Genomic DNA, 26,969 nt, shown 5'->3' with positions numbered 1-26,969 from the left:
GTTGGTCCTGACACTGTCCGACAGCTGAAAGTCAGGCCAGCATGTCCATAGCCTAAGACTATAGGGCAAAGGCACAGATCGTTAACAGCAGAAAACACTACCAATTAGTCAGGCAAGATAATATAGTGTTTTAATTGCCAAATGTTTTTTTCAGTTGCATGTCACTGCCACAAGAGCACTTGCATGTGACTAAAACAGCCACAAGTAAAAAAAAAAAAAAAAAAAAGGTTTTTACAATAAAACAAAGTAAATAAAGGGGTTTGTCTTTTTAGACTTTACTCATTAGTGACGTTCCCAATCTAAATTGGTCAATCACTACACCTATAAAGGGGAGAGACAGTTCAAACCTGTCTCAAAGGAATAGGAATACAGTGATGGTTAGACAAAAAAAAAAAAAAGAAACAGGAGAAAATAAGGACTTAACAATGATCGCCCTTTGGGTGTCATGTCCACATGCATGTCGAAATGACAGCACCATGGGCGCAGGTGCTCAGGAGCTGGTAACTCTTTGGTATCACTTTCAATGCTCTTCAGCAGACACAAGGTAGAATTATCAATGATATGCAGCAGCTGTTTCCAAATATACACATTTGGAAAGAAACGATCTTCTAAAATTACCACAATGCGCATGATAGCGAGGCACCAACAATCCCATCTGCAGGCCCCTTCTCTCCCATGTACAAACAGGGCCAATTATACACAGTAAACGTAACGCATGTAAACACAATCAATATACAATACGTGACGACAACATGTATAAAAAGTTCAGAAGGATTCCAGGCATATGAAGTTGTCCTAAGGCACGGAGTACAGCTCGACAGACGGAGTTGAGGTAAAGACTCCCAAAATGTGCAGCCCGAAAACATGATTCTCAGGTGCCCAAATGGACAAAGCCACACGGGCGCTTTGCTGGTATAAAATCACAGTCTGAGTCATTGCACTAAAAGAGTTCCTGTGTAAAATATCCTCGCGAGAAACCAGAGTGCAAACTGCTTCAAGCTCACTGCGCTCTCAACACTCACACCTTGGTGCTAAGAGACTGCATTGGTGTGAAAAGCACGTGTAGAGTATGTGTGTGTGTTTCCCCAGGGTAATATGAGGTGCATTACATCAAACAATAATAGCTTCCAGCATATTTCAGATAATACTGGATGTGTTTGGGGATGGTTGAAGTGGCTACCATGAGCCTTTTTTGACCATCCTGACACATTCCAGTTTCCTACAAAGTGTCACCACTGCACAAGCAGTCAAAGTCAAAAACATCTAAACTTTCCAATTAACTTCATCAGACCCTCCATTCCACTTTCATTGCCATTGGTTGCCATCTCAGTCAAAAGAGCCAATCAGGTTTCCATAGGTGTGGTGTGCTCCTCTTGGGTGAGTGGGGTATTAGGGCTGGATCCTGAAGCCTTTTGGGTCTTCTCAGTGGGGCTGGGCTGACGGTGGGGGGGCAGATAATAACCTGGTTGTTGGCTATGCTGTTTGTGGAACCCCTGTTTGCCCTGCTGCTGGTTCAGGTGCTGGTTCTGTTGGCAGTGGTTGTCTTCTTGCCCTGAGCTTGAGTTTGGACTGCACCAAATATACCTTTCCCTCCCATGATTTTGCTCCACTTGGCCCATTCCGCCATCTTTCCAGTCAGCGTTCACGTTTGGCTCGTGCTGTACATACCCGTCAAATGGATTCCGTCCTCGGTTCCGTGATCGCTGCCGGTTACCACGGTTGCTGTGGCCTCTGTTGCCATGATTGCGGCGTTGCTGGTGGTGGCTGTTGGCCCATTGGCCCTTGTTCAAAGGTGGGGACTGAAAGGTGTGCACGGAGCCCCCGTCAAAGGAAGAAGAATCCTTCCCATCCTGCGTGTCCGCACCTTCCCTCTGATTGGCCGAAGGACCCCAGTGGAAGCCCCTGTGCTGGGGGTTGCCCTTAAAAGGGAATAGCAGCTTTCTCTCCAGGGGGGGCAGGAAGCGACCCGTCCCTGGAAGGAACAGGCCGTTGGAGTTACGCGTGGACGGCTGCGTGGAGAAGTTGTTCTGAAGGCGCCCTGTGCCAGCGCTGAATGGGTTTTGAGGGCGTCCCGCTGGAGGGGTGTAGGGGGTGCTGTCGGACTGGGAGCCCATGTCCCGGCGGCGCTTAGGGTCTTGGAACTTGTCAGGGTACTGCCACCTGTGGCGACCTCGACGATACCCAGAGTCGTCCTCACCATACCAACTACTTTGGCCCACCACATCTTCGCCTCTAGCTCCGCTCACGTCTGCCATGGAGTCGTCTTCATCTCCCTGAATAAGGCAATAGCAACCATGACGACACGCTTCCACGGCAGTAACACAGTCAGTATATACCTAAAATATATGCATATATATACAATATGTCACACACAGGCACGCACACATATGCAAGCTGTACCTGCAGTCCTACTGGAAACACTTTCTCCATCTTCGCCATGCGGCCTCTGAGTGCCCTGATCTCCTCATCCTTCATGTTGTTCTGGATCTTCACCTCCTGTAAAATGTCCGTCAGCTTGTCGATGTGCGCTTTCAGCTCACCCATATCCGCTCTCCCTCCCACCGTGACCTTCTCCCTCCCTCCTGCCGTAGGCGGGGCCTCTTTGTCGTCCGGCTCCGCCCTCCTTTCTCGGTCGCCCTCGTCGTCGCCGATGCCCACCGTGTTGCACACATCCCTGGCCACGCTGCGCCAGCTGTCCCGCTCCTGCGGGTCACGCAGCCCATACGTCCTGCACAGGTCCTTCATCCGCACGATGGCCAGAGCCTCAATCTCCTGCCGCGTGTGCCGGAAGTCTCCCAGTGCCACCTGGAGTAGACAAGAAGGAACGAGAATGGAAAGAGAAGAGTAAAAGATGAAGGAGCAAAAAAATGAAGGAAAAGATTTGGTGTTTAAATTGCCCTTGCAGCTGTTTTTGGTATCACAGTTTAAGATTCAACTCCATGCCACATCAGCTAACTTACAAGAACTCCAACTACTGTTAAGACAAGAAGTATCTGCTAAATGCCATATTCAGATCTGTTTTAGCTCCTCATTCACCCGACATAGATCACTGGGTATGGCAGAGGTCTCCATGGCCTGGCCAAAGTGTTTTGGAAGCTGGAACAAACAAAACACTTGAAACAGGTGGTGGGGTGGGGTGTTAGGAAGACAGGGCGGAGTGGTGGGGTGTTGGAATGAAGGGGCGGAGTGGTGGGGTGGGGTGAAGAGGTGGGGTGTTGGGATGATGGGGCAGAGTGGTGGGGTGAAGGGGTGGGGTGTTGGGATGATGGGGCGGGGCAGGGTTGGCCTACCTCGTAGCAGATCTCTTTGATGGCCTGTGTGCGGAGGTCGTCCAAGCTGGGGTGAGGTTTGGCTCCGAGGCCTGCAGGAAGACGCCGTCGCTGTGGGATCTGATAGACACGCAGAGGCTCCCGGCGCTTCCCGCTGCTCGGCAAACCGCACTTCTTCACTATAGACTGCACCTGAAACCCCCCCCCACACACACACACACAAACACAGGCATTTACACTCCTGTCTTTGTGATGTATTACAAATGACGTAAAAGGAATAAAATAAAAGTGTTTTCCCCTCAGAGGAACCAGTCAAATGTCCCTAAATATTGCATTTTCAGATGTTGTTATCTCACACTGTTACTCACGAGGACAGATCACTTTTGATCACTGTACATGCCTACAGAACGAAAAATCAATCAGACAGAAAAGAAAAGGTTAGATCCCATTAGGGGATGCAGGTGCAACAGTGAGAGGGAGGGGGCAGGAACAAGCAGGGAGTATGATTTTATTAGTAGTCCATCGCCTCTGACACATTTTCAGAAAGAAGTTTGTTTTTTTTTTGTTTTTTTAATACTGAGCTCCATGGATGTTGTAATATACCTACAGGCTAGAATAGAGAACCATCCCACTCCCACACCTGATAATGAAAACCCCAAACGCAGCCACTGACCCAGCGATCCATTTATCCTGTTACTAATGCCCCAATTTCAGCCAAGACTGGGTTAGGGCAAACGCCACACATTTATTCTAAATGTGCCAGGGTCTAGAAAAATGACAGAATAAATGAATGAAAGTGTTTTGCAATTTTCGAGCTTTACCTGGACAAAGGAAATCTGTGCATGTGTGTATATGTGTGTTTATGTTTTATAGCGCACACCTGGACAGAGAACCTTGACTAACCAAGTGGTGTGTGTGTGTGTGAGTGCGCGAGTGCAGTTCTAATGTTGTTGTAAAACTACACTGTGACCTCCAGCACGGAATGAGAAGAATGTGCCCAGTACTGACAGTCATGAATTAAGAGTAGCGCGGCTGTTAAAGCAAGGCCTCGGTCTGCTCTCCACACACGCGGGCAGCTGAAACAGAATCAGACTTCCTGCAGCGATGCTAATGTCCCTGCCTGGGTTTGGGAAGGATGGTTTCAGGATGGTTTCAGTGCCATCACCCATCGCTGGCTGCATTAGCGTGTGCTGGGCGGAGCGAGTGAACTCCACCGGGCCTTTACCCCGGGCCTCTGCTAACACACGGCCGGCGCCAGCTGAGTCAGCCATAGTTATTAAGGGGAGAAAAGCCAGCTGACTGACCGCCCATGACATAGAATACACACACGCACACAAACGATCTGAGTCAAGCATTGCATCACATAAGTGAAAACTCAAGGTGAAAAGGAACATTATGTAAGCACGCAGGCTTAGGCAAGGTATGTGAAGCACGGTCAACACTGGATGTTACAGCATTTGAACAAAAACAGAGAATTTGATCTCATATACCATAGATTTTTGTATACTTTTCCATGACTTGTCATATCACCCAACCGTAATTAAAGTGTAAAAGGTTTTATTGTGGGGGATCTATATAAATTACTGCTTGCTGAGTGAGTTTACACAAACCTGTCTGTATGTGTATATGAGTTTTTGTATGTATGCATGTGTATGTGTGTGTGTGTGTGTGTGTGAGAGAGAGAGACCTTGTTGGCTGGTAGTTTCTCTCGGAGGGAAGTGATGAGCCTCCAACTCTCCTCACAGGAACGTTTATCAGAGTCATCACCACTGTCAGAGTCTGCATACTGGAGTCAGACAGGGAGCGAGAGCGAGAGAGAGGGATGGCAGGAAAGTGGGGAGCAGAGGGAGGAGACATTGCACACACATCAGAGGTCAGAAGTGTTCCCACCATCAACATTATTCAAATCTGAGTCTACGCTATTAAAAGCATGAGTCACGCTACACTGAGACATGCGGACAGATAGTTGAGAAAGCTTGTAGGTGTGTGTGTGTGTGTGTGTGTGTGTGTGTGTGCGAGAAGTGACCTCATCTTTCTCCTCCTCACCAGTCTCTGCTGTTCCAGCAGCTGGTCAGCCTCTTCTTTCTCCTTGCGATACTGATTTTCCAAATCTTGCAGCCTGATACACAAAATGTGTGTTGGTATGAGAACGTGTCTGAGATTGTGTGTGTGTGACTGTGTGTGTACCCACGTCAGAATCAAAGTGCAGCTTTGACACTACGGTTACTGAAATTAATGTAATTTTGTACTGTTTATTCTTAATAAAGACCATAAGAAAAATTACGACACACACAACACACATGTACACAAGTACCAGATACACAAGCTCCTCTCATTCTCACCTTCTCTCCATCTCCTGTTTGATGTCGATGCCTTGCTTCTCAAGCAACTCTTTCTGTGCATAGCTCCAGTCCACCGGCTCCCCCTGCTGGTCCTGGGCTGCGTTGCGCTCCCTCTCCAGCCGCGCCTGCTCGGGGTGGTTAAAACGGAACACGTGGTTCTTCCCCATCACAATGCGGTTACCTGGAAAACACACAAACACGCACACACACAAACACAAAACACATAAGAAGGGCTGAAGGATTGTGTTTGCCAGTGTATGGGTTGAAAGAACGATGCTGGAGTTGATCTGTCTTCTTATACATGCAGTATTTTTGATATCTCTATATCATCTACCCAGGAGGAACCAGTTCAATCGCTGGTTTCCGATTAATAAAATGAGCTGAATAAAAAAACAACAACAAACAAACAAAAAAAATCACTAAACTTAAGTACAGGAATTCCCTGGACTCGACAGAACGAAAACTGCTTTGCATAAACATTCATATTTGCATAAATGATTATGCATAATGCAAAAACTTTGACTGTGCCACAGGAGAACAGTAAGGCCTACATGGAGTCAAGATGCTAACACAAACATCCCTGCTCATTACTCTTTCACAGCAAACACAGAACGTACGTGAGTAACATTCACATTCAGAAACCTCTCCTCCAGCACCCGGCTGACACTCGTACCCAGAGTGACTTACTGAGCACTACGTGAAAACAAGATGGATTTGAAGACACTCAAGCCTGTCACCATAACTATGCAGAAGCACACAGATAACAATAATGCAGCGTGGTGTTATGTTTCCCTAGACAAAATGTGTGTGTGTGTATGTGTGTGTCTGTGTGTGTGAGTGAGTGAGTGAGTGTGTGTGTGTGTGAGTGTGTGTGTGTGAGTGATGGTCTGGCACCTTGTTTGAGCACGACGCCTTCTGTGATCTGCTTCCCATTGACATACGTCTCTGCTCCGACTAGCGGCTCCAGAGTGACGACCACTGCATACAGAGATGATGAAGACTGCTGTCGTTTATTATCAGTACTAATAACACTATTGCTCCTAATGAGAAAGTCAGTTTTTCTCACCCTCTCCATTGTCCTCTACTTCACTACAGAAAACACAGTGCAGCTCCTTTATAAACTGACCACTTAGTCGAATATCTACATCCTCCTGTCCAACCCTGCAGCACACACACACACGTTTGAATACAGTTAGAAGGGAAAAGACATCTCGTAACATTCTTTCTCTCCCTCTCACACACACACACACACACACACACACACAAGCGCACGCACACATGCACGCACACACACTCACACACTCACACAGGGTATTTCAGAACCAGGTGTCTGTACCTAGTTATTCCGTCTTTAATGTAATACAGTAGGCACTCAGACATTAGAGGGTCTTCATTCAAATTCACCAGATGGGGAGTCTGAAACACACACACACACACACACACTCTCAAATGTCAAAACACCAGTTTGTAAATGTAGAGTTAATAAATCTTCATTTACAGGCTAAAGACAGAGTCAGACTTTTTTGGGGGAGAACACTCCGACGGTGCCGCCATCTTCTCTTATAGACACCCCCATCTCTGCCAGCAGGGACTCTCTGATAACACACACGCATACAATGTTAAACAGTGTGTATGACTGCACACACACACACACACACACACACACACACACACACACACACACAGTGTGTACGATGTATTCATTGGAGCTTATGTAAAAGTGTACGAGCCCGTGCGCGTGTGTCTCTCACCTCTCCTGCCGGATGGCTTCAGTCTTGTGCAGTTTTTCCTCCCACGTCTCATTCATCTCAGCAATGATCTTCTCAGTCTCCTGAAAGTGAGACAAAAGAGAGATATGAGTGAGAGAGAGAGATAGAGAGAGATAGAGAGAGACAGACAGATCAGAGCTGCTGATCGGAGCTTGAACCTTTAATTATTCAAGTTCAGTACAGGACCAATTAAAAACAAAAACATCTCTCATAATGCAGTGTTTGTGGATACATTTCCCACATTAACGAAAACAACACCCTGCAAGTTCACCAAAGACTGACAGCGTTTGGCCCATGGGCTCGGACTGATGAAGGAAATCTGCTTCAAGTTGACGAGCTCCACACGTATTGGTTTGGACTATATTCCCTCAGTGGCTACTCTAATTGCATATGAGGGCAATAGATGGCCCAGCTACAATGTGAAACACCCCCCTGCAGGCTCATCTATACCTTTACCCATAAACACGATTCCCTTTATTCTCACTAGCACTGCAATATTTTCTCATGTTTGAAAATACTGTTGTTTACATGATCATGCATCATGGTCTCGCTTTGGTCTCGCTCACGTAGTCTTCGACGTGGGTCCAGGGTGTGGCATTTGGAATGTGTGACTTTCAAACCTGTGTTTTGAAAGTCCAGATTTCATAAGTGATATGTACCTGCGCAGGGCATGTGTGCGTCTGTGTGTACGTGAGTATTTTCAGTATAATATGCTCTCCACTGCCTCTTTGTTGGTGGGTTGATGTGTGTATACAGTATGTATGTGTGTGTGTGTGTGTGTGTGTGTGTGTGTGTGTGTGTGTGTGTGTGTGTTATACCTTCAGTCTCTCCACTGCCTCCTCTTTGCTGATGGGGTTCTTTGGGCTGCTTGGACCCAAGTCTTCCATTGGAGTATCACTAACAATCTGGGGCTCAGGAAGAAGGGGATGCTGGGATACACCTGGACCTCCAAGCACAGACATGAGCACTTATATAAACACAGTGCAACTGTTTTCCTACAACTGTTAGTAATTATTGTTAGTTTTTATTACTAACGTTATTACTATGTTTATTATCAATATAATTGTATTTCAGTTGTTCATATAATTGTTACTACTCAGACTTGTTTTCACATCTCAATTGAGAATCACTAAAGTTAATATTGAATTGATTCTGATTGAATGTTGTGTGTGCATGATTGTATAAATGTTTAATAACCTATACTGTATAACCTGTGTGGCTGTGTGACAGTGTGAACAGTATACACTGTGTGTGTGTGTATACGAGTGTGTGCAGTATACACTGTATAAGTGTGTTTGAGTGTGCTTAGAAGTGCATAAAATGTGCACAGTACACACACACACACACACACACACACACACAATGTACAATTTTAAATTACTTTGAATATACAGTGTACACTGTGTGTGCGTTTTACCTTTACCAGTGTACACTGTTGTGTGTGTGTACAGTTTACACACTGTGTGTTTGTTTTACCTGTAGCAATAATAAGCTCACTGAGGCCCTGTGAGAGCAGCAGTTCTTTGAGGCGTTTCACTTCCTCTTTCAGCTCTCGAACCAGTCGAGCATTGGGATCTTCATTAATGACGGCATTACAGCGAATCTGCTTTGCACGGTCTGCGTACCTGAAACACACGCACACACACCCACACCAGATGGGAAGTGAAAGATTCACACAACCAGCGATTTAGGTGTGTGTGTGTGTGTGTGTGTGTGTGTGTGTGTGTGTATGTGAGAGACAGAATGAAAGTGTTTCTACCTGAGTGTACTAAGCGTTTCCTCATAGTTGATGTCTGCTGGGCTCAGGGCAGCAATCATGGCTGTGCGTGAATTCCCACCTTAAACAGACCAACCAACCCAAACAGATAAAGATACAGAAACACACACACACACGCACACGCACACACCTCTTCCTCCCTCTCTGTCTTGTCACACACACACACACACACACACACTCTTACCCAGGTTCTCTCTCAGTAGCCAGGTCAGTACAGAGTCTCTGTAGGGAATGAAGTCAGACTTCCTTTTCTTGGTGCTTTGCTGGTGATCAAGACAGAAACACAGGCGAGTAAAACACATTAATAAACCAGCAAACAAACCAACAAACACCTGTTCATGCTAATAATCAGCAGCATTAGACAAATGTCTTCTTCATTTACTGGCACTAGTGTGTGTGTTTCTCTCACCATGTCTGCCAGTGCTGAGATGACTTTACCCAGTGTTGTCAAAGACTTGTTTATATTGGCACCTTCCTACAATTCGTACACCAGAAATGACTCAAAAAACGTAACGAACAAACACACATTGCTAGACAATAGAGTGCAATAATAAACAACCACTGAAAGATAATGTGATTTCAGTTCCAATCAGACAGCCATTACAACATTCCTTACCTTTAGCCTCATTCCCTTTGCTCCGGAAGAATCTGCTCTTTCACTTCCTGCCAGGTCAACCAGGCTGATCTTGCTCACCTGAAGAATATGGAGAGAGTCAAAACAGGGTCAATGACATCATCACTCATAGCATCATAACTATAATTAACTGTTCGGAGATCTGATTGGCCATTTGCATCCTAAACTAGTGCTATGGTTACAGCAGACGTTGTCCTGAAACAGTACTCCTGCTCTGAAAGGGTAGATAAGAGCGGAACTCTGGGTTTGGAATGAGAGAGCTAAATATTCATTCCTTTATGTCTTGGGACCAAGATGAGCAAACCATGACACTGAGGATTAGACAGGCTGTCCTCCCTGTGTTACAGACTCTATCAGCAATGAGGTTTAGACAGGCCGTCCTGCCTGTGCTATAGACTCTATGTCTCTCAAATTGTTAGCTGTGGGTAATTGTGTAATTCAACACCATGAACTCCATGAAACTTTACAGTAATGAATAAATAGGATTAATCCACTGTAAACAAGTTGATTATTGCTGCTTTGATAGGCACAGACGTGCATGTAGGCTATTATGAGGACACGCCCACACCCACACCCACACCCCTGCACCTTCTCTGTGTCCAGGTTAGTCATCTGGTCATGACGGTGCTGGGTGAAGAGGATGGTGAACACTGCATGAGAGCGACTGCTGGTCTCATTCATATTTGTAGCAGCTACTGTCCTGTGAAAGAGAGAACAGAGGGAGTGGGAAAAACCAACATGGAGGAGGGGAGAGAAAGACCATCAATACCTGGCTGTTTGAAATACACACCGAATAAACACACGTTTGTCTTCTGTATGTTCAGTAAATAAGGATCTGAAAACAGCCTATGGCTGTCCTGTCATGTTCATGCTATACTGTCAAATACAACTAGAACGTACAGCACATAAGACTCTGAATATGACCCAAGGGCATCTCTCTCTCTCTCTCTCTCTCTCTCTCTCTCTCTCTCTCTCTCTCTCTCTCTCTCTCTCTCTCTCTCTCTCTCTCTCTCACACACACACACACACACACACACACACAAAAAGCAAACACACAGGGTACACACATGTGCATACATAGCGTAAATAAGCAACCAAGAGTACCGAAACCCTTCTGAGTTACTTTAGGATTGGTGTTTATAGGGTGACCATTTATAATAACATACTGGGAACACAATTATTTCAACAATGTTATTTAACACCATGTTTTTTTAAGTTAAACGTTTATTTAAATACAGCTGCACAACAGAGTAAATGGCCCTATTTTAAATGTTAATGTTACAATAATCTTTACATTCCAGAGAGCATTTTAGAGGCAGCCCAACAACCTAAGACAGAGTGTTGCTGGACTATATTGGAACATACTGGTTTAGACAGATACCTGGCCTTGTTTCCACAGTCCATTAGATCGGCAATGTCGCTGTAGTCGGTGACAGCCATCTTGGACAGGTCTTCTACGTACGGGCCCATGATGGGGTGTTCTCGGACCCGCAGGGGCCCTCTGCACTTGGGATTCAGCAGATCCCTCACACGCTCACAGTAGATCTCCATGTATGAGACCTAAATGAAGAGAGGCATAGCAGCACTGACACACAGCTCTCACAACACTGACACACTCCCAGCACTGACACAGCTCTCACAACACTGACACACTCCCAGCACTGACACAGCTCTCACAACACTGACACACTCCCAGCACTGACACACAGCTCTCACAACGCTGACACACTCCCAGCACTGACAAACAGCTCTCACAACACTGACACACTCCCAGCACTGACACAGCGCACACACACTCCCAGCACTGACACAGCTCTCACAACACCGACGCACTCCCAGCGCTGACACACAGCTCTCACAACGCTGACGCACTCCCAGCACTGACACAGCTCTCACAACACTGACACACTCCCAGCACTGACACACAGCTCTCACAACACTGACGCACTCCCAGCACTGACACACAGCTCTCACAACACTGACACACTCCCAGCACTGACAGCTCTCACAACACTGACACACTCCCAGCACTGACACAGCTCTCACAACACTGACACACTCCCAGCACTGAAACACAGCTCTCACAACACTGACGCACTCCCAGCACTGACACACAGCTCTCACAACACTGACACACTCCCAGCACTGACAGCTCTCACAACACTGACACACTCTCAGCATAGACAGACAGCTCTCACAACGCTGACACACTCCCAGCACTGACACACAGCTCTCACAACACTGACACACTCCCAGCACTGACACACAGCTCTCACAACACTGACACACTCCCAGCACTGACACAGCTCTCACAACACTGACACACTCCCAGCACTGACACAGCTCTCACAACACTGACACACTCCCAGCACTGACACAGCTCTCACAACACTGACACACTCCCAGCACCAACACACAGCTCTCACAACACTGACACACTCCCAGCACTGACACACAGCCAGCACAACACTGACACACTCCCAGCACTGACACAGCTCTCACAACACTGACACTCCCAGCACTGACACAGCTCTCACAACACTGACACACTCCCAGCACCGACACACAGCTCTCACAACAGTGACACACTCCCAGCACCGACACACAGCTCTCACAACACTGACACACTCCCAGCACCGACACACAGCTCTCACAACACTGACACACTCCCAGCAGACACACAGCTCTCACAACACTGACGCACTCCCAGCACTGACACACAGCTCTCACAACACTGACACACTCCCAGCACAGACAGACAGCTCTCACAACGCTGACACACTCCCAGCACTGACACACAGCTCTCACAACACTGACACACTCCCAGCACTGACACAGCTCTCAACGCTGACACACTCCCAGCACTGACACACAGCTCTCACAACACTGACACACTTCCAGCACTGACACAGCTCTCACAACGCTGACACACTCCCAGCACTGACACAGCTCTCACAACACTGACACACTCCCAGCACTGACACACAGCTCTCACAACGCTGACACACTCCCAGCACTGACACACAACTCTCACAACACCAACACACTCCCAGCACTGACACACAACTCTCAACACCAATACACTCCCAGCACTGAAACACAACTCTCACAACACCAACACGCTCACAGCACGGACACAGACTTTAGGCAGGCTGAATGTTGGTTTAGTCTGTGAGATTTATATACATTCTCTAATACTTCAAACGTTGTCATGAAGATGTGGGGTTTCAGAACAGGCAGTGATATCACTGTTATCACAGCTCAAAAATGCAAAAATGATTAGAGTGGCCTTTTAAAGACACGGATTTAATGTTTAAAAAGAAGCAAGCAAGGATGTGTTTTTGTAAACAACCTCAGTTTGCCATGCCGTGCCCCACCTGTTAGTTGGCCTGATGAAAACATGCCACTTAACAAGAACAGGTTACATGCTGTGAGCACCAACAATGACAGTGTGTTGACACTCTTTCAGAACGCAGACACAATAAAAACTTGTAACAACAGTAACCAAACACACACACACGGACACACACACAGCCTTACCTCCACAGAGAAGGACAGGTCGGGGTCAGTATTTTCTGCAGTTCGTCTGAACAAGTCTTCACAAAGCTAGGAGAATGTACGTACACACACACACACACACACACACACACACACACACAAAAAACCCACACTCCATGAGCTCACGGCTAAAGGTCTTACACACAGTAATGTGCAGAACACTAACAGCTGAACCTCGCAGTGTAAACACAACCTCAACCCGAGCCCAGGTTTTTGCTTTGCGCTCGTTGCTGATTAATCATTAGAATAAATAATGAATAAATTGTTTAATTAAAGGAAAACAAACAAACAGAACAGCAGACCAGGGGGTATTCTTCAAGACAGATTTAACTTATTTCATTGGGACATTTTTTTCAACCACTAGAGAACTCAAGACAAAAAGCAGCACTGTGACACAGGAGTAAATCGAGGTAAGAGGCATTTTTAACCAGACACTCACACCTTCTGTTTTCCAGTCACGGGAGGAATTCTGATTTGGGAATCACACAGCAGGGTGTGTGCTTGTGCAGTCACTGCACTAAGTGAGTGTGTTTAATCTGGGCCTTGGAAGGGAGACAACTAGCAGAAGGGTGAATTTAAGAGGATTTAGACTATGTCAGTTTGGCAGCCTTGCAACATACAAAACTTCATTCCTTTTATGATGAATAAAACAGATAAGTGAGCCATTTGTAGTTATTGGCTATACTGGTCTGCATCCATAATATTTTGTATGTTTGAATACAAACATTCTTTTATTCAGACTATCGTATGTTATTGGTATTCCTCAGTCTAATAAAGTGTATTTATCATATTCAACTGAAGACTACTGCCTTTATCATTTTAATTGTGAAAGTGAAAATTGCGAAACCCTCTTTCCTTAGTTGTACATTATTCTGAATTATACTACATTACCTACAACCCCCACAGTAAGTACATTATCATTTCAATGTATTTCATTGGGACATTTTTTTCAACCACTAGAGAACTCGAGACAAAAATCAGCACTGTGACACAGGAGTAAATCGAGGTAATCCCCCTGGTGCTCACCGTCACATCTACAATGAACGGTGCAGTAATTGTCTTCATTACACCATAATGGTCAATTGTCTTCAAATATTCTGTTCCACCTTAAATCTCAATTTTCGTTTTCCACCTATATAAGATGGCATGTAAAATATAAATAACAAGCCAACTTCGGCTCCAGGATCTTTATTTTCACTGGAAGAAAAAAATACAAGCTGTGCTTCAAGTGTCTGGCATCTAAAAGCATGCTGTTTGCAGCGTTTTGGCTAAATGGTGCTACTGCTGCAGTTCCTTCTGACTTTTCCATAGAATTAAAAGCCTATGGACCGCCCATAACATGAACAGGAACTTCTGCTATGCTGTGTTTGAATGAGGGGAGCAGGGATTGGAAGATCTGGAATTTAAATGATTCAAACTGTTTATTTTACGTTATTAATGTAACATATGAAAACTTCAATTTAATTTACTTTTATTTGTTGGCTACATTTATTTCTAGAAAGCTTTTCAAGGGCTCCAAGCACACATGTAGCAAAAAAATTTGAATTTCCATATGCAACTTTCTATTATATTAGTCCAATATCATAATATATAATACAGCTGTTAACAGATTGTATATGGGCCTCCTGAGTGGCGCAGTGCTATAAGCGCTACCCCGTCATTGGCTGAGCACTGCTTTGATCTGTGAGCATAACTAGCCTTGCTCTATGTGCTCTATCTCCTAACACAGTGCCAACCCATTCTGGGGGTTCTGCTTGCCAGCACTCTTTCCCAAGTGTGTTGAACTGTCCAGTGGTGGTGGTGTGACGACTTACAATACAACACGACTTGGATGCCACCAACATTAGGGGCAAAAACTTGGGTAAGATCACCCACTCAAGAGTTCTCTTGGCTGGAAAAATTGCGACTTGTAAAAGCAACTTTCCACAACATTATTATTGCAGTATTGCAAATGCGGTTTACAAGCAATATGTGGCACAGCCCTGGGAGGCTTGTTTCTCTCAGCTATGTCACCTGTGGTATGATTCCCTGCTGGTTGGGCTCCTGCTTGCCCATCATGGTGTAGGACTTGCCGGCTCCGGTCTGGCCGTAAGCGAAGATGCACACGTTGTAGCCCTCGAAGGCATGCAGCAGCATCTCCTCTCCGATGTCCAGGTAGACCTGCCTCTGGGAGGTGAAGGATGGGTCCTCCTCCTAGGGTGCAGGAAGTGAGGTCATCATGCATGTTTAAAGCTGCTAACTGATCTAGCCCCAAAGGAGTCCACCTCCTCCCTTCACTCGCAACCTTCCTCCAATGCCCCCCCTCTCCAAACACTTGTCCACTTACGTGCTCAGTCTACCCGTCCACGTCTCCTGAATGGTTATTTCAGGCAAACAAATCTGAACTTTTTAGCTGCTCACTTCACAGCCTAGGTCAATCACAGAGACTAAAGGCAGCTCAGGTGAAGTGTTCTTTAACAAAATTTATTAATGATGTTACAGTTTCATCCAGCTTTAAAAGTTATTCCAGAAATACACTTGCATTCTTCATGGAATATTCTTCTAAGTGTTCTTTTTTCTCATGTTTGCCCTTTTCTACCAGTGTTGGTCCTCTAGCTAACGAATGCTATGCAGCTGGGATGGTGAGGGCGACACACGTCGCCAGCAGACACATCCTTTTGGCACAGGAGAGCGCCAACCACCGGCTCCTCCACCTTCCTGTTAGCATGCGAGAACACAGGACTGTATGTGTTCTGACAAGTTCAATAAAGCTCAAGTGGCTTTTACAGAATACGGAGTTGCAATCCAACTATGAGAGGGATTCACATTTTGAAACTTCTTTGAATTGTTGTTGCCAGATTTAAACTCCAATGGCAAATACTCGAGTGACATAATTTCCTTGTCAACTGACGTGTATGTGTGGCCTATATACAGTTTAATATGACATTGCAAGTGGAATTCATAATTTATAACGGGGGCAGGATCATACAAATCCTCGAAAGTGGCTAGTGATATTCTTGATATGGAAAATGACAGCAGCATGGGAGATTTTTCTCCAACTGATTCTCCACTTTGGGTCAGCAGGTGACATCTTGCGAATGTTTGAGCCTGTGGCAAGAGCAGACAGTTCATCTGGCTAAAGTCACCACAAATCCAAGGGATAACATGTAACGGAATGGTACATGCTAATCTTATCTAGTTTATTTAGCTAATAGGTGCTAATGTTAAATGCTGATGTATATTGGTGTGTATGTAGCTGTTGAAAATGTAATGTCTTATGTGCATTTTAATAAATTAATGTACCACGTAACTTTGCTATAAGCTTTCATTCCATGATCGTTTGCCAAATAAATGCATGTGAATCGTGCTCGTGGGTTTTACTTTGCCATAACATGTCAGACACCAAGGACAAAATATAGTGTAATAAAATAGATCAGACATTCGTATATATTAAACAAACGAACTTGGTACAGCATGACATAAGCATGCAAGAAAACGTCCCTCAGAAAACTCATCTACTGACATTGCGATCAAATTTACTAATAATTGCAATATTTATACCTTTAAGCACTTAAAAAAAAACAAAAAAACATCTGTCAAAATTTTCTAGTTTCCTGAAAAGACATGAAATATCACAGTGTAGTGTGGAAGGTCTTGGGAATTATTTTCTTATGTTAGTATGAATAAATGGCATGTAATAATAACTAATCTGTAGAGGATGCTATATTCCAGTAAATAAAAGTACTAGTTTCTTGAGTATTTAAAATTTTCATTGACTGTGAACACAGACTAGTACAGTTCTACTGAATGGTGGTCCTGTGTCGTACCGTGCTGTGTGACCAATATGAGTAGTCAAAAGTGAAGCTCTTGGGAGTATCTTTGGGCTGCTTGGGGTTGGCAATGCCTGTAATACAAACACCACAAAATAAACCAGTAGAAAAAACAATTAAAAAAAAAAAAAAATTTAGTTTTGTTTCTTAAACATTGACAATATAATGAAACCTTTGGAAGAACATTGAGTAGGGGGAGGGTGATTTGTTAAAAATGATTTTTTTATGCTTCATGCATAACTCAATAGCAGTTCTTTGCCAGATTTTTAAAAATATGCTCTCACATATCAGTGTAACAAAGGCACACACTACTCCGTGTTGACTAGGCCAATACCCAGCCACACACACAGGCTTCCCTTCAGCTCATGCCAGAGCTCTTAACATGGCAAACACTCCAGTAGAGCAACACTTCCTCTCCATAGAGATCCCTTTCACAGCCTATAGAATAGCTCTCTCTTAGTGGGCCTCTCACTCACTCTCTCTCTCCTTCCCTCGCTATGACTTCCGTGAGGGTGACCTTTTTTGGCTCTGATCTGAGACCAGTTTTGCACTGAGCTTATGATGGTGAGCTGTTGGGGTTTGGGCGAAGACAGCTGGACCTGGGTCAGTGCGTCAGTGGGAGAGTTTTGAGGAAAGGCGGGGGAGGAGGAGGCTCTCTGAAGAATGAACCGCTGCTGGGTAACAATAGGGAGGTCCGGGCCTTGGGCTCACATGCAGACCTGTGTTTGTACTGGAGAGAGAACAAGCCAAACAGACTGCCAGCCCAGCAGATTTTTTACATAGAAAGCGGGGGACAACTGGAGAGAGAGAGAGAGAGAGAGAGAGAGAGAGAGAGAGAGAGAGAGAGAGAGAGAGTGGTGAAAGAGAGGAAGGGTGGGAAAGGGATCGGGAAAGCTGAGTAACAAAAAGAGCAGTGGAAATGTGAGAAGGGAAGACAGGAGAGAGAAAGAGAGAGAAAGGGGGGACGGTTAAGACTGGAAGAAAGGTGGAAATGCCGTGTAAGAGGGAGAGAATGTGCGGTCTGGAGTGTAGCGCTAAGAAAGACCAGCTAGCATAGGAATTCCATGATCACTGCCAACCAGGATCATGTTGCCAACAACACTGCAATTTCAAAAACCAGTGATAACACAGTGCAGAGTAAAGCTAACACGACTAGCACCACTGGCTTTCAATACCAATGCTAACACAACATGACCAGCTATGCAGTTTCTGTACCTGTGAAAACAAAGCCCGGATCAAAGCTAACATGGCCAGCCTTGAAATTTCAATACCAATGCTAACAGGACACACCGATGGTAAAGTGGCTAGCAATGAGTTTTACTGTCAGTGGGGCCGAAAGAAGAAAGCAAACATACGGTTGTGTGTGTGTTCTTCTTTACATGGCCTTGGGGTGTGGTCTAGTGTTTAGTGAGGTGTAGCAAAAAGCCAGTAACAGGTAGTTATTTAAAATAAAAACGTTTAAAGAAATGCAAAAATAAACAACAATCAACGAGCAGAAAAAACGAGTGGGAAATGCAAAGCAGATGAATTTAGAAAGTAAGTAAGCAAATAAATAAACAAACATGTAGCACAGGACCTCCCTGCTGGGGCCTGAAGTACAGGCCTCAGCCCCTGGGAGTGTGGGAGCCTGGACTAGGGACTGTTAGAAGCAGCTCGGAAGTAAACAAGAACGCCAGTGCAGATTTACATTTCAGTAGCTCCAAATGCAAGTCAGTCAAAAAAAATGAGAAAGTATAATTGATTTCAGGCAAAACAGTATGTACGGTGCTGCCTATTTAGTCACTCATAATTGGAAAATTATGCAACATACAAACAGCACAAAAACACAAACAGTGTATCTGCTATTTACAGTTTGAGCAAGCTGATCTGATTTGTAAGTGTGTGTGTAACTTACAGGTGGACTTGTCCTGCATCTGTATCACACACTTGGCTCCACAGTTTGTCTCGCGGTTGTTGAAGGGCCGCACGCGGACTGCCACCTTCACTGAAGACGAGGCCATGATAACTGCTGACCAATCGCCTGTAAGCACCTGTGAGAAGGGAGGTTTGATTACCCTGACCCTTACAACAAACAACAATGTGTTAGTCATACTAAATAAACAAACAACAGATATTCGGAACCAAATTTCAATTTCATGTTGTAAATCTGTCCCATCTGATTTTGTATTGAAAGTCTCACTATTCATGTCCAATCCATCCAGATATATGTAAATATCGGTGTCGTCACGGTTAATCCCTCCCAACTTCCATGTTCCATGTTTTCCCTGTCGTGTGTATTTTAGTTCCATGCCTTAGTTTCATTTTCTCCGCCACGCGGTTGATTGCTTACATCTGTCCCTTTTCTACCTTGTTAAGTTAATGTATTTAAACCATGTCTAATTCCTTGTGTTTTGGCTGTTCATTGTGTTAATGTGGTTGTACTGAATGTATATCAGACTATCTGTTAACCTAAATCTGCCTGCATGTATGCAAGTCGTGTCTATTTTCTCTAGCCTGTATGTTAATTCTCGCCTTCGTCTCCTCAAGCCTGTGTGTTTAGTCCTTCATATATCCTAGCCCTTGTCTAGTTTAATTATGTATTCTACAACTCTCCGTGTTGGTATTATGACCCTGGACTACCCTAACGACTACGACTCTGGAATTGCCCATAATAAATCTCGCGCTTCTCTGCACACGCGTCCGCCTCCTTACCGCTCACCGTTACAGGTGTGCATTTTGTTTGGGTTTTATGTTATTGATAACATATCATATACACTTATAATCTTATTGCTAACATCGTATATTTACACTTTTATCAGGATGGGCTGGTGGGATTTTAAATAACACTATCAGAACTGACAGATTGTTTAACCTCTGTTCAAAGAGTAAAGCACAGAGGCCAAGAAGGCGGGACGTGATTGTAACGGGTTTACTTTGCTGCTGCCTGCTTTTCTCCTGGCAGTTTTCCCACACCTTTGTGAGGGCAGATCATTTCCCATATGGTGCGCACAGATCCACAGGCGTGGTGTACGTGGGTGTATGCAGGAGACCGGGGTGTGAGAGTCTGAGTGTGGAACAGGTGTTTCCTTCAGCATGATAACAGTGTGGCAGGCTGCCAAAACACACTCCAATGCAGGACGGACTAAATTATCCCATAATTACAGCAGACACAGAACACCACACACACAACCACAGGGGAAAAATCACCATCCTACAGTTATAACTTGGTCACAAAAGAAAATGTTCCTTTTAATCACAACATTGGCCTTAATGACGTAGGTGTAATGCATGCTGGAGACAATGGGGACATGTCCCCACCATTTTCTGAAATGGCAGATTTTGTCCCCATCACTTTTTAAAAATGTACCCAGAAAACATTAGTTTTCTCATTTATTCACTAATGATAAACAATAAAATATTTATTTTAGTCAATGAAATTAAATGTTTTATGTTCTACTCTTAATGTCAGAAACAGAAATTGTTGCTTGTACGTTGTCTCACGATGCCAAGATCACAAACACAGCGCAGCAATTTGTGACACAAAACTAATTACTTTTTAAAAAAATATGCAAGGCCAATCCATGGCGATAGGCTTCACCAACGTGGCCATAAACGTTTTCGTGAACGTCTTCCTTTCAGCCTCTGCAGTTTTCTTTGCAGTGAAGGGAACGTGGATTTTAGGGGCAACACGGGGTCCGCATTCTTGTCCCCAGCACTTTTCATAGCAAAGCTACACCTGTGCTCAATAAGCACAATATACTCCTGGGAAGACGTGTGCACGTTCAGTTTCTCCGCATTGTTACTAACTAACTATAAGCACACAATAACTATGAAACCGAGCCGTGGGTCCAATTTGTCATGCCACATGACTGACATTCGAATGCTTCCCTTCACTTGTTTGCAGACGAAGGGTCTGGTGAGATGAGGAGTGACTGATTAATCTCAGACATTTCTGCTATCTAGGCACACAGCCAACAGCTGTTTCTGGTGAATGCTGTGTGTGCCCTCTGGTGCAGGGAGCGTATGATCTTACAGATGTATACCACTTTCCAGGGGAGCTCAAGAATCTCAACTGATCAATTGTTAAGCTGGTATTTTTTTTAGCTGACATTTATCTGACCCAGGAGATAAAAACATTTATGGTGTTTTTAACTTGTTCTTCTTTTGGTGAAATGTGGAAGTCTGGAAGCATGCTTATAAGCCATGCATTGGAGCTTTCTGATTACTTCTTTGTGTGCTGGTGGTTTTATGTATTGTGTGTAAATAGGGCTGTTGGTTTTATGTATTGTGTGTAAATAGGGCACATGTAATGGTGACTATCTCAAAGGATCAAGGTCCCTCCAGCTGAGGCTCTACCAAAGGGTTCCTGCTGAAATGTTTAACAGATCTGGCTCTGAATAATGCTCCACTAAATAAATGAGTAACAAGATCAGAGAGCGTAGTGGGGACCCTTAAGCCTCACATAACAGGGCAGCCAAGATAGTGTTTTCTTCTAAATCACGCAACGCGATCGACGCATGATGAAAAGCCTCATCGATCCTCTTTGAGTCGAAGACAGTGACTGCCTCGTTGGAGTCCAAGTCAGCTGTCCTTCGCTACTTCGGACATCAGACTGATACCACTCCTCTTTGTCTCTTACAGGCAATGTTCAAGCACATGCACCAGAATTAACACATGCCTGTGTATTTCAGGCATTGCCAGTCTGGTATGAAAGAACAGTATGGGCTAGGCTGGGACATGCCTTAAGGGACTGTGAGTAACTTCTGACTCTGTGGGTGTGCGAGGGGGTGGGTGTGTGCTATATTAAAAGCTAAGGTGCAGACAAACTACGTGGAACAACGTGCAAAGTTCCCAACCCCTTTCCATGCACTCATCGGGCGCATGTCTTTGCAAATGAACGTAGATTTTAGTGATTTCCTCCTGTTTTCCAGCAGGCGGAGCACGCATTACAGCATCCGACGTGCAAAATAATTTAAACTAGGACCATCAACATGGCAAGCTGGAGAACAAGCCGTGAGAGCAGGCAGACACAGAGAGCCCTCAGAGGTAGGGGGTTAGCAGAGATCCTCTTGCACACAGCTTGTAAACTGGCCGTCTCCTGTCTAGTTTCTCCACTAAAAAACAAAGAACCCAAAAAACTGCTACACCGTCCTCGTCAAACGCTTCAAAGCTGCCAGCACTTCAGCTATGTAACTAATCTCTTCCCCTGCCATGTGTTTTTCAGTGTCTGATGGCTCAACTGTTAGAAATACTGAACATAGCTTGCTAAATTACTACGTTTCAGGCACACTCAGTATTTAGACCCTCAAATCTACATTCATTATACCCAAATGTGGGGATTTTCAATAACATTTGACTGTTACTTGAATTTTGATTTGTAATTTTTGACAGCTCTACCACACTGGCACAAATAAACAAAGACACACGCACGCATGCGCGCGCGCACCCATCTCTTACGGACCCAGCCAACATAACACACATAGCTGGCATGACAGACATACTGCTGCTAGTTTCAAAACACACTCTGGTTTGCACAAGCACATCAGGTGCCTGGGGGTCTACTTCTTTTATTCACACTGTTCTCTTTGCTCCCACTCTCCATCACCAACACAGTCCCTCCGTCTTCTTAACTCCCTCTTCCTAAATCACTCTTGCTTTCCATCACGGTCTCTCACTCTAATGTTCACCTGTGATAACCCATTACATTTCTTTCTTTGTCACTCCAGTGAGATTACACAACATAATGTGAAAGGTGTTTCTAGTAATGAATGAAACATATGAGCAGCCTCATAAATATCATTTAGGCTAAGTAATTTTGATCATCATCATCGTTATAAATCAACCCCAATCATGCCAGCCTTTACTGCTTAATACTTTGATAAGATACACTACATGGGCAAAAGTATTTGGTCACCTGACTACTCATTCATGGCATCTGCCAGGCACTCTTATCCAGACTGACTTACATATTTGCATGTGCTCCCTGGGAATCAAACCCATGACCTTGGCATTACTAACACTAAGATCTACCTGCCAAGCTACAGAAACATCATGCCCCTTTGACCTTGTCATTTCAAAACCATGGGAATTAATACAGAGTTGGCACACCCTTTGTGCTATAACATCATCCACTCTTCTGGGAACACTTTGCACAAGATTTTTGAGCATGTCTGTAGGAATCTGTGCCCATTCAGTGAAAAGATCATTTGTAAGGTCAAGCACTGATTTTGGTTGACAAAGCCTGGGTTGTTCCATTTCATCTCACAAATGTTAAAAGAGCTTGGTGTAGGCCACTGGAGTTCTTCCACACCAAACATGTCAAACCATGTCTTTATGGACTGTGCACAGGGGCACAGTCATGCTGGCACACGGAAAGGACTTCCCCAACATAAAGCCCCAAAGCTGGAAGCAAATAATTGTATAAAATGCCTTTGCATGCTGTACCATTAACCTGATCCTTCATTGGAACACTGGAACTTTACCCAAACCCTGAAAAACCATTATCCCTCCTCCACCAAACTTTATTGTTGGTACTATGCATTCTGCTAGATATCATTCTCCTGGCATCTGCCAAACCCAGATTCATTCCACAGACTCCCAAATAGTGAAGCATGATTCAACCCAGATTCCAATACTCCAGAAACGCATTTCATGAAGCTTGTAGTGCAATTTCTCAACAGTTTGAAACTTTGAAGAGAGTGAAGCAACAGAGGATGGGCAATTTTTAACCCACTGCTCACTCCAGCCCTCCGCTGGCCAACCTTTGTGAGTGTGAATGGTCTCCCCCTTCATGGTGGAGTTGGTGCTTCCACTCCACAGAAATACCACTTACAGTTGACTGTACATATATAACAGGGCAGAAGTTTCACACACTAACTAGGGGCAATGGTGGCATCCTATGACAGTGCCATGTCTAAAGCCACTGAGAGCTTCAGTACAACCCACTCTACTGTCAAGGCTTGTCTATGGAGATCACATGGCTGTATGCGCCATTTTACACACCTACCAAAGAGAGTTGCTAAAACACCTGAACTCAATAATTAGGAGGGGTGTCCACAAACCTTTGTCCATAGAGGGCATTTCTCAAACAATGGCTGTCTGACTAACTTTGGGTTTACCGCCAGTAAACAATTTAAACATGCCTCTTTTATCATCTGAAGGCATAGTTTGACTAAGAAGCTAACAGCAAAAAATGAAGAAAAAAAAAAGAATAAATGCCAACAAGAGTTAGCATAACCAAGGATTCATATCCTTCTTGTTTCTATTGATCCTTAGCTATTTCAGCACTGTCCTATTACTTAGTTCTAGTACATCACTAATACATTATTTACACAGATACACCATGTAATCAGACATCTCCATTGTCTCAGGAAGTTCTGTTGATCAGTGAAGTCCCAGCATTTTGCAACCTTTCACAACCTTAGCTCAGATTTTAACACTGCATAGCTACCTGTGGGTGAGGATCTAGTTGCAACTTTACATTCAACACCATTATTCTCTACTGCATCTGTATCATTTTAAGCGTTTGTTAAAACACTTTGGCAATTTGTGTGTCACAAATGCAATTTTTCAAAGTAACTCTCAAATATGCTTTTGCTCAATACAGTATGTATGTGTACAATATACAAATTTGAAATAAAACCTCCGCTGCTTTGTTTTACTTAAAAACATTTCTTCTATGCTACTAAAGAACACATGGGAGGAAGAACTCCACTTTTAACAAAGCTGTGCTACGTAAGAAAATTCTAAAGGAATGTGCTGTTTATATTTAAAATCAAAAACACCTGATGTAATTCTCTCCTTAAATACCTTCACCCAGTCTCAAGGGCAGAAGAAAACATGCTTCTGACATTATGTATCTTTCTGAACAAAAGAACATGTGTACTCAAAAATTAATCAAATCGTTCACACATTAAAAAGCTATGCACCTACTTTTAAGAGATTGTTCACTAAAAAAAAAATAAATCAAACAAAAAGAAAACCGACAAGGGCACTGAGGGAATAGAACTGACTCATGCATATGACCAGGCCTAAACTCACATCACACACTTAAACGGTTCTCTCCAGAGCGGCAGAGTTGGCTGGCTGCCGGGAATTTAAATGTCGGTCACATTTTAGTGATGGGGTGGAAAACAAAGGAGTGTCTGGATTGTAAATCAAAACCAGCAGCACTGCATGCATGGCCACAGAAATATGTCTCCCTCCATGGGTCCAGTATCAAAAAGCTTGTGCGTAACATGCCCAATGCCATAACTGTAAAACACCTCTGGCTTTACAGGCAAATATCCAACAAAACATGCTGTTATTCATGAAGTATCTTAAGTGCACTTAATACACCAGTGAGCACCTCTGGCTAGTTGCCAAACTGCATGTATGCCTCAAGTCCCAACAAATATTCCTGTAGCAAGAACACAAAAGTGCCAGGAGCAGTCAACAAGCCTGAGAAACACCAGAACAGCATGTGGGAAAAGGGGAGGAGAATAAGATTCATTATAGAGAGACATATGTTTAGGGAAAAACAGAGAAAAGGAATTTAGAGCAGAGGGAGAAGAAAGATAGTATCACCACACATTCCTGTGCGAGTGTCAGAATTGCATGTCTGTCATCATGACGCTCCTGCCCTGTAATAAGTCCCAAAGACAGGACTTCACAGTTCACACACTCCATATGCACTCTGTGTGCTGGGTGACCATTCTTTTGCAAAAATGCCTTAGGCCAGACAAAGGTATGACCAGGGCACCCGACATAGCCAATAAGAACTGCCCAACCCACGATCTGTTCCGATTGGGAAATGATATTTGAAGGACAACGAAGACGACTGACAAGACAAACACAATCACTAGTCAAACGTACTCTGGCCTTCTATGGTCATGTCCATTTGACCAATATGACGAAACTCTCTTTGCCATATTTATCTGTTCTTCAGACAGTTGCATCAGAGTGAAAGGAAAAAGACTCAACAGGTTTCCAGGGTAAATAAGCCCGGCTATCTGATGAAGAATTCAACATGCCGCCGGTCAGCTGATTCAGAAGCCCACGAGTCTTAAAATTGTTAAAGATTAATGTTTTCGATTCTGATTATATGAGGTAAACAACGCGTATACTTGGAACATCATCGATACACGCTGAGAAACTGCATTTTCCCCCCTCAGAAGCGTTTCATTGTGTTTAGTATGATGGTGGGGTGAGGGTTGGGGAGGGGACCGGCTACTCACCGCTTTTACGGGACGGTTAGCCTAGCTAGCTAACTCGCGCCCGGCCACAGGGGTCAGAAAAGGGGCTTCAACAGAGGTTTAGCAAAGCATACAATTATGGGCAGAAATGTCTCACTACTGCTGAAACTAAAAATCAAGCCGTTTTAGTCGTCAACACCTGTTTGCATGAACAGCCGGCTGCTGGATCACACACTAGGTTACATACGAAAGAGAAGGGTTGGGTGGAAAGTTCTCGGTTTAGTTCGATCGTACAATTCACAACGTGCCACAAATCCAAAATAAAAGTGACAGAAATATTAGATTCCCCGCGTTATTTCCTTCGATGTGAAAAAAAAAGTTTCTTCCCAAATAAACTTGAAGTCGTCAAGCGGTCGTACTATCCCAAATCACTCCACACCTAACGTTAAATAAAAAGGAAAAACAAAAAAACAAAAACACGCACATAATCCAGCCGGAGCGGATTCTTCGCGATCGCTCTCACCACACGAGCCCAGTTAAGATGATAATTCACCCGAATCTGTCGCAACAGCGGAACCCGGTGAATGGATCGCGCCAAGTTAGTGAAAATAAAACTTGAGTGGAAAAAGTCGCCGGTGCCCTCGGCCCTCGCGTGCGGC

The 26,969-nt window shown here is 44.4% G+C and overlaps 1 protein-coding gene and 1 long non-coding RNA gene across 4 annotated transcripts; one reads left to right on the top strand and one right to left on the bottom strand.

The window, feature by feature from the left end:
• Window positions 1-108: 108 nt before the first annotated feature.
• kif1ca (kinesin family member 1C, a) lies at window positions 109-26,962 on the bottom strand. Of its 3 annotated transcripts, XM_027032777.3 has the most exons (25): window positions 26,510-26,962; window positions 26,353-26,417; window positions 19,053-19,188; window positions 17,156-17,232; window positions 15,363-15,542; window positions 13,332-13,397; window positions 11,173-11,351; window positions 10,380-10,491; window positions 9,774-9,851; window positions 9,567-9,632; window positions 9,342-9,420; window positions 9,140-9,218; window positions 8,857-9,005; window positions 8,199-8,326; window positions 7,363-7,442; window positions 7,131-7,206; window positions 6,948-7,027; window positions 6,678-6,772; window positions 6,506-6,589; window positions 5,612-5,792; window positions 5,316-5,388; window positions 4,957-5,055; window positions 3,291-3,461; window positions 2,401-2,805; window positions 109-2,273 (listed from the first exon to the last, which is right to left on the bottom strand). In XM_027032777.3, exons 3-25 carry the CDS (start codon window positions 19,156-19,158, stop codon window positions 1,344-1,346), a joined length of 3,573 nt encoding a protein of 1,190 aa, XP_026888578.2. In that variant the 5' UTR covers window positions 19,159-19,188; window positions 26,353-26,417; window positions 26,510-26,962; the 3' UTR covers window positions 109-1,343. The 3 variants fall into 3 exon arrangements, with proteins under 3 accessions (XP_026888578.2, XP_026888579.2, XP_035382785.1); XM_027032778.3 differs by having other exon boundaries at window positions 8,199-8,320; window positions 26,353-26,962; XM_035526892.2 differs by lacking the exon at window positions 26,353-26,417 and having other exon boundaries at window positions 26,795-26,962.
• On the top strand, window positions 13,543-16,987 carry LOC145658928 (uncharacterized). The gene is made up of 4 exons (XR_014124806.1): window positions 13,543-13,759; window positions 14,310-14,355; window positions 15,079-15,210; window positions 15,931-16,987. It is a non-coding gene; the product is annotated as an uncharacterized LOC145658928 (long non-coding RNA).
• Window positions 26,963-26,969: the final 7 nt, after the last annotated feature.

Source organism: Electrophorus electricus, chromosome 8 (genome assembly GCF_041902795.1).
Source record: "Electrophorus electricus isolate QZ-2024a chromosome 8, ASM4190279v1, whole genome shotgun sequence".
NCBI classification, from domain to species: domain Eukaryota; kingdom Metazoa; phylum Chordata; class Actinopteri; order Gymnotiformes; family Gymnotidae; genus Electrophorus; species Electrophorus electricus.
This window is presented reverse-complemented; position numbering and strand designations above follow the sequence as displayed.

Coding starts and splice junctions, on each gene's coding strand:
- kif1ca (XM_027032777.3), bottom strand. CDS start 19,158: ATGGCCTCGTCTTCAGTGAAGGTGGCAGTCCGCGTGCGGCCCTTCAAC. Junction 5,793..6,505: donor AGGCGTCGTGCTCAAACAAG/GTGCCAGACCAT, acceptor TGTGTTTTCCAG/GTAACCGCATTGTGATGGGG. Junction 2,806..3,290: donor TCAAAGAGATCTGCTACGAG/GTAGGCCAACCC, acceptor TGTCTACTCCAG/GTGGCACTGGGAGACTTCCG.